Below are 7,896 nucleotides of genomic sequence, written 5' to 3'. Positions count from 1 at the left end.
TTGGAACTCTGTATCTCTGATTTTAAATTTACTCTGCAAATTAATCTGACTTTGCTGATAATCTGTTTCCTCCACCTTAATTCCACCATTGCTGTGTTCACAGCCTGTACCAGCCTGGACAACGTTCAGGGTTGGATTGTTCTGCGGGTTGTTCATTGCACTGAACGTCACTGTCATACTTTCAGGTGGGTATCCTCTGCTGGACCTGGCCGGCTCCTGTACAGTGGTTTGGTTATATTCTCATCACTTAGTGAGGGCCTGGATCTTAGCTGGGTTGGTCAGGATGTTCTGGGTTACATCAGTCTTGAGTTGGACCACACTGTTGTGAATTATTAGTTCTGTATAGTAAAAGGTTGTGGTTTTTCTCATGTTACATACACGGGTTTTGGACTTTAAACGTGTTATGGTTTGTTCTCCTGGTTTTGTCCTTGCTCTTAGAGGAATATTCTGGAGGTGCAACATCCATATGTAAAGACAGGTTTCTGTTACTGCTCTGTGAACGCACAGCCCTCTCCCACCCTTGGAGAACTTGTTTTGCATGGTACCGACTCCCTGCAGAGAATGAGACCAGACATAAGCCATGTGAGCACCGTGCCACTCAGGACATTTTGATGTAGAAATTTCTAGGATTTCAACGTGTGATGCCTATTAATGGAATTAATTTAATTTTTCTTGTTGGCAGATTTTGTCAAGATTGTTTAAAAGCTGCAATAAATTATTGCATGTCTTGGCCCTTGGTTTTATTCCGCTTTGTGCCTTCTGAGTTTGGCCTCTCATTAGAGTAAAAGCCACGTTAGTCCTCTAGATCCAGATACGGCGCTTAATCACAAGCGGCTTTACTAATTGTCTGTGTGATTTCAGTAGTGTTGTCACTTGCTTAAGCAGTACAAAGGAAAAGGCTTAACAAATCAACGTGTGAGCTCTTGCGCTAGGGAAAGCCCGTGTCTGTGTTTCTGACTTGAAAGAATTTTTAATCAGATGTTTCTGTAATTGGATCCAGTCATCTCAGGGGATAAAATTCCTCTGTTTGAGAAGCTGTTTGCAGTGCCTTCCTTTTGGTCTTGCTGTGGAAGAGGCAGAAAGTTGACCTGTCTGTGTGAAGGGCCCATTTAATGCGCATAAACTGTTCTTTATTCATCGTATCTTTTTTTTTTCTGTTACTTGTTTGATCTCTGTGTGAGATGCAAATATGATTGAAGCCAGTTGTGTGTGCTTTATCTCTCAGTATTAAGAATGAAAAAGTGACGCAGTTGTGAGAAGGAATTCATAGAAATGATTATATCTCTCAAGCAGATGTTACTGACCCAGCATGAATAATAGGTGTGTTTGTATCAGCAGGCGTGATCTGATCTGATATCTGCACGTTACTGAGGATATTGAGCAAAATCTGTATTCTGACTGCAAAGTGTTGGTTTTTAATTGGACGTTACTTTGCTAACCTCTCTGCTACTTTTGCCGAGTTGTTTTTGTGATTTGGTTGACTAAGATAGGATTTCAGCATTGTACGCGTAGAAGCCGTGAAACAGCGTGAAAACGTGGCTTCTGGTAGTAAACCGCTTCTGTATTGCCTGATTTTAAGAGCAGAAGAGCAAGACTTTGTAGAAATGAGCTCACAATAACTTTGGGTCCATTAAAGACTGCTTACAGGTGGATCCCAGGAGAGTGTCACCCTAAAGAGTATCAATTCTGAGGCCTCACTGTTTCTGTATCAGCTTTCCTAGGTGCCAAGCTAGTGCATATTTGAGGTTGAAAGTTCACTGGCCATGTGTTTTATTAACCAGGAACCTGTAAGATTTCATGCAACATCTCAAGGCTCTTGCAGCGGTGCCCTGTCTCTTGTTTGAGAGGCTACGATGCCATGGGGCTTGTCACCAGGGACAGCTTCCTCGCTGGGCGCAGCGTTCAGAGCCCGCGCTTGCTGGAGGGATGAGTTGGTTGAGCATCACGGATCTGCTGGCTCTGGGAGATGACTTCACTTGTACTGGATTTAAGTGAAAACAATGTACGAATGGAAGATCTCTTTGCCTCGGGGCTGTAGTACAGAACCTTGGTTAGGGTCGTGCCAGTTTGAGACCTCGTAAAACTTTGGGCACTTTCCTGCAAGCCGGGTCGCTGAGGGTCTCCAGTCAAACTGCTTGGCTCTAGTGAAGAAAATGGTTCAATTAGGAAACACAAAAAGAGAAAAATCTGGCTGCAGCAGCCAAACTAGGTAGGGTTCAGAGACAGAGGAGAGAATGTACAGAATTACTCTTAGCTTCTGTGTTGTCAGTAGCTCAGCTCATTGCGTTGTTCAGTCGTATCTGCTTTTTCTCCAGACCCAGCTGCTGTTCCCCATTGCAATTATGGTCCTCCACCACCCTGAAAGTCCAGAAATAAGATTAGTGGGCATTGGCTATGGAAGTCATAAGCTGTACTGTCATATGAAACTGTGTTCACCTCAGGATAAACCTTTGGGTGTTCTGTCTCTGATAGCACACCGCACATCTGTCCTATTCTGCCCAGTCATTTCTTATTCAATATTTTTGGGGCTACTCTGTCCTATTTCGAAGCACCTCAGTTGGTTTTGTCTGCAGGCATTTCAGATAAATATTTGAAATACGTGCTTTTGTAAAACTAATTTCTTTCGGCTTCTTCAGGGTGTCTGTAGTTTCTCTCCAAAATTTTACTCTTTTGCCTGAATCCAATATTCTCTTAAAGTTTTAAATTCAAAGCAATAGTTCTCGAGTCATTGTTCCTTGCATGGTTTCCCTCCATGATTTCCTGTGGTATAAGGGAATGCTGATGATGCTGAACTCACGAAACTTCCTACAGATACGCTTTTTCTGAAGAGAAGTTTGAAAAAATTGGGGCTGTAATTTACACAGGAGGGTTTGTGAGAATACATTTTCAGCATCGATCCTGTAAACCTGTACGGTTTTTCCCCTCTTAAAAAGCAAGTGGGTGAGGAACACTGTGAAACTGAAAGCGAGGGTTCAGACAACTGTATTTTATTTGTGCTTTTCTCCTGAAGCCCATATCGGACAACCCAGACACAGCACTTTGCAAAAGGCCTTGGGCTAGAGAAAGCTGCTGCTGTATGAGGCTGCTCGTTGTTTGAAATTAGGCAAATTTGTTTCCAAAACCCAGAAGACTGAACAAAGGAAGCAACAGGCTTTCCCGTATTGCTGCCTTATGCTGGGCTTTCTGTTTGGGTGCGGCTAGAAATTACATTGCTACTTAGGAATATGTATTGCATGACAGTTGTATTGCGTTCAGTGATCAGGCCCAGTTTAGCATTGTTTTAAACGCTGTAAATGGTGCTGCTGGGTTTTGCGGGGAGCTGAAGTGTTTGTGTATCTGTCTGCTGGGATTTCGTCTCCATTAAACCAGAACATTCGAGTCACCATTTATGCTAGCGCTGTCCCTCGTGCCTGTGGTGTGAGACGGGCAACTTAAGATGCTGCTAATGAGCTGACTACACCAGCCAGAGAGGGGATTTTTCCCAGAATACTCCTAAATCCTCTGACAGGTTGGGCAAAAAGTCCCCCACTTGCTGGATTAGGCAGGTGGGTATGAGCGTACCCCATTTTCACAGGGTACAGCTGAGAGCCAGCATAAAGCAGCAGAGCAGAGCTTTGCTTTGTGACAGTATTTCTGCTATTGCTAAGGTCGCTTCATTTTTGTCTTTGCCAGGTGTGGCTTTTATAGATGGACCAAATGTGTGGCCACTGGTGAGAATCTATCGAGGTGGCTTTCTCCTGATAGAATTCCTCTTTCTCCTGGGTATCAACACATATGGCTGGAGACAGGCTGGAGTGAATCACGTCCTCATCTTTGAACTCAATCCCCGCAGCAACTTGTCCCATCAACATCTCTTTGAGGTGAACAGAACGAGTGGTAGGAGTGGCTGAGCCGTGCGGTGTGTCGGGAGGAGAAATCCTGCGCCGTTTCCTGGCAAGGAGTTCTAATGCAATTAGAAGAGGAGGTTGCTGAAGCTTGATTAGATTACAGCACTGAGCACTGCTCTCCCTTTTCTTGTAATGAGGTTTCACTGTAGGCTTTGGAGCTGTATTTTCATAAAGTATCTGTGTGTTTTTTCTGTCTTTCTGTAGATTGCTGGTTTCCTGGGGGTTTTGTGGTGCCTGAGCCTCCTGGCGTGTATATATGGTAAATTCACCTACATCCCTATGCAGGTGAATCCACTCATCTTGTACGGCTTCATGTTGCTTTTTCTCATCAACCCTACCAAAACCTTATATTACAAGTCACGATTTTGGCTGCTCAAGCTATTGGTAAGTCTCAAACCTGATTTTAATAAATAACAGAGATGCTGTAGCTGGGCAAAGTTTATACGAGCATGACTAATCTTTGGGAAAGAGGGATGCTACACCACTGTAGATGTGTATTCATAGGGCAGGCCTGAAAAGGTATTGACTGCAAACGTTTGTTGAGCGTGAGTTTACAGAAGCAACTTCTGCTTGTCTGTACCAGTCTGTTGTTATCTTTCTATTGCAGGTAGCTACTTGTTAATCTTCCTATAGGCAGCTGTGTGTATACTTTTGCACATGTAGAAACTCTTGGATATCTTTGCTTGTTTGTCTCTTAATGTAGCAAAATGGTTTGATCAGGGTTACGGTGCTCTAAGGCAAAGGTGAGGGTGCTCCTCAGCCCAAACTGGGTGACTGCCAACGTTGAGAGGCTCACTGATGGAGAGGGAACCTTTACAAAGGTTCCTGCTTATAAAATGATGTTCATAGGTGGGGTTTATTTCAGCAAATCTTTTTGTGGTCTTAAACAAACTGTTTATTTTAGACCCAGCTCCCGTTTTCCAGGTAAGGTTAATATGGTAAATGGAATGTAAATATGTGTGCTACCTCAGTTCTCCAGTTATAGGTGGGATCTCCAAAAGAAGTTTTCAGACATGCTGGATGGCTCATCAGTTTCTCCCCAAATGGCTGTTTCACATGTTCATCCCCACCTTGTATGCCCTTTTAAATTGACTTTAATCAAGCTGACTCCCTAGATACCTCATTCTTGCTGGAAATGCTCTGAGAGCATTGGGCAGAAGAGGGTTTGGCTGGCTGATGTTATTCGTAGAATCATTTTAATGCCAATGAAAACAATTAACTTTATCTGGAACAGGACAAAGATGAAACACAGAATCACGCTTCAAGCGTGTGCAGGCAGGTATGTGCACAGCTAGTTAACCCCTTGTTTGGTTTTCTAGCTTACTGCTATTTCAATTTCTTTCCTGTTTTGCCTTCCTGCATTCGGCCTTCTCTCATAGATGTACCTTTAGTCCCAAGCCTCATTAGTCTTACTGCTGTCCCTTGGTGCTAGGGGAAGCACTGGAAGTGCTCTAACCGTGTGAGCAGTATCTGTGCTAATTTACCTAATCTCTTAACAGGGTAAGATTCTCAATCTTCACAGAGCTTGTATTTGCCAGTACCTGCTCTATCCCAGCCATCTCCTGACTGCGCTGCAGCCGGGGATACAGAGTGGGCAGAGGCCAATTCATCCCAAGGTCTCCTGAGGGGAAAAGCCTCATGGAAACGCAAAATCACCTTAATGGTGGAAAATGACACAGCGCTTCTGACTGTGTGTTATGTGGAAAGGGAAAAAAAGAGGCCAGACAAACCACATAAAGAGGAGCTGTTGGACTTTTCTAATTTTTATTGTATGTAATTGGCTGGCTGGGTGTATTTGATTTCTCCGCGCAGTTGCCAGCAGCGGTCTGGGTGAAAGGAGGTTTAAATCGCGCAATTCTTAGAGCTGTGCCGTTCACGCAAATTTTGAGTTGATGAGTGTTTTTCTTCACAAGCTCGATATGTTTCATTGCCAGCCAAAATGAAGTCTGACGTATCAGATGTAGCAGAGCATTAGTGACTCCTTCAATTCTTCTAGAACTAGATCAGGAGCATACCTTGGTGTGTTGTAGCATTTCCTGATGCGTCCACCCGTGATCATCACCAACTGCTTGTTGGTACTCATGAGCGGGATCTCTTTTGATAGTCCCTGAGGGACTGCAAGTTACACCTGAATTGATCTTCCTTCGAGTGAAAAGAGTTATTTAGCTTCTAGTTAGTTTAATTCCCATGCCAGGCTCTTCTTTCTCGCCTATGTGCTTAGGTGAGCGCTCTTTGCCCCTTTGCTGCCGGATGAGAAGCCCACAGGCACACTTGTGTAGGCAGAGGAGAGCAGCTCGCCGGGAGGAATCGGATCCGAGCACAGGGATGGCGCAGCGTCTGCGTGCCCACGCTCTCTGCGGGGCGCCGAAATGGCGACACAACTGCTGGGAGCCTGTCTGAGAGAGGTGAAAATCTAGGAAGTGTTTAGCTCCAGCTCAAATATCTTCTGTCTCAGCACTTATTAAAACTGCAGTCATCAGCACCAGGAAGTCTGCGCTTGGGTTGTGGATCCGTCGGTACGTAATTGCAACCCATTACTTGAAACTGAGATTCAACTCAGTATTTTAGGACTTTCATCTTGCGGCTCCTCTTCTCTGGAGGATGTTGCAGATGCTTCTCAGCTGGGAGGTGAGGAGCTGCCTGGGCTACCTGACAGCAATGCCCTCCGCTGCCGGCACCCTCGGAAACCACAGTGCCCGATGCGCGGGGTAAGGAGGGTTCAAACAGTGGTGCAGGCTCTTGAGGGCACTCGACTGAGATGCCAGGGCCGTAGCAAAGCTGCTTACGTATCTGGTGACTCCTCATCTGCTGTAACCTTTAGGTGGAAAGCTTCTGCTATCTTAAAAGTTTTAGGCTGTCATCCGGCAGTGCCTGCGTGTCTCTCCTGAAATTAAATAAAAACATGGATTTCATGAATTTCTGCTTTTTTTTCAGGGACATCTATCTCTAAAGCTGTTTTCATGTTTCATTTGTTTTAGTGAGTCTTTGTTTAGGGGAGGAAAAAAAAATAATCTATGATGAAACAGGTAAAGATAATACCAGGGAGTGATGGTAAAACGGAGGAAGGACCTCTTGAAAAGGAAGGCTGGTGCGACTTCTCTGACCTCTGCAGAAGCTGTTGTGCAGCTGGACGGCTTTGAGGACAGACCTCCGTAATGCTGGCCCTGTTTGAGCCTTTGTAATAGGTGCCGTCCTACGTGAGCACAGTGCTTTCTGGGTCAAGATCCATATCCGTTTCATGCCACTAAGTCTTAATCCCCTATTTGGTTTTCAAATTTAGGACCAGAGCCTTAAATTGATGTTACAGGCTGATGGGAATGTGTCAGTCCTTTCCCGGGTTTCTGTAACCTTGTACCCTTGAAGTTAATAAAGACAGCAATGTAAAAGATCAGTGTTAGCCTGTGCTTTCATTAATTTAAAGGTCCATAAATCTCTGAACTACCGGATGGTGCCGGTGCTGTCTCTTTGAGAAATTGGCTGTTAGTAACTATAACTAACCGAGTAGAGAGAGTCGTAATCAAAGGTAATGAACCATGAAAACTGTCTGGTTTGAAAGCAGCAAAACCGCTGTTAAGGCTTAGAGGGAAAGTGGACTGGGATTGAGAGGGAGTCTAATTGACGGTCAATAGGATTTCCTCTGCCCTTTCTTTAACTCTTTCTCTGCTAGAGGGCTTGGGAGATCAGCAGTAATAATCGTCACTGTTACAACTTCTAACAGCGAAGAGCAGATAACGTGTTAAGTACCTGGGGCCAAGATCAGGCCGTGTTGAGGGTCTGTAATCCAACATGAAGCGTGAGGGAGAAGGTAACGTGGAAGTTGTCAATAGACATGACATAAATGTCTGAAAGAAAGCGCTGATCAGAATGAGGAGCATCAGGAGAAATGGAGCTTTGTAGGGCACTTAACGTGGGCACTGGGAGTTTCTGTGAAAGGGCTTGGTTGGAGGAGACTGGGCTCTTCTGCCAGTAAAAAAATAAAAAGGTGTGGAGGGGTACATGAATAGTTACA

General features: G+C 44.6%; 1 protein-coding gene across 1 annotated transcript in view; it reads left to right on the top strand.

The window, feature by feature from the left end:
• Nucleotides 1–79: 79 nt before the first annotated feature.
• Nucleotides 80–7,896, top strand: part of XPR1 (xenotropic and polytropic retrovirus receptor 1) — a gene marked incomplete at its 5' end in the record, with an annotated part of 25,039 nt that continues 17,222 nt past the window's right edge. Inside the window, 3 exons of the mRNA XM_010184779.1 lie at nucleotides 80–185; nucleotides 3,673–3,860; nucleotides 4,092–4,271. Coding sequence (XP_010183081.1) covers nucleotides 80–185; nucleotides 3,673–3,860; nucleotides 4,092–4,271 — 474 coding nt within the window. The remainder of the gene's footprint in view (nucleotides 186–3,672; nucleotides 3,861–4,091; nucleotides 4,272–7,896) is intronic.

The sequence above is a fragment of the Mesitornis unicolor genome, unplaced genomic scaffold (genome assembly GCF_000695765.1).
Source record: "Mesitornis unicolor isolate BGI_N332 unplaced genomic scaffold, ASM69576v1 scaffold27505, whole genome shotgun sequence".
In the NCBI taxonomy this organism is placed as follows: Eukaryota; Metazoa; Chordata; class Aves; order Mesitornithiformes; family Mesitornithidae; genus Mesitornis; species Mesitornis unicolor.
The sequence above is the reverse complement of the archived record's forward strand: the minus strand, read 5'-3'. Positions and strand labels throughout refer to the sequence as shown.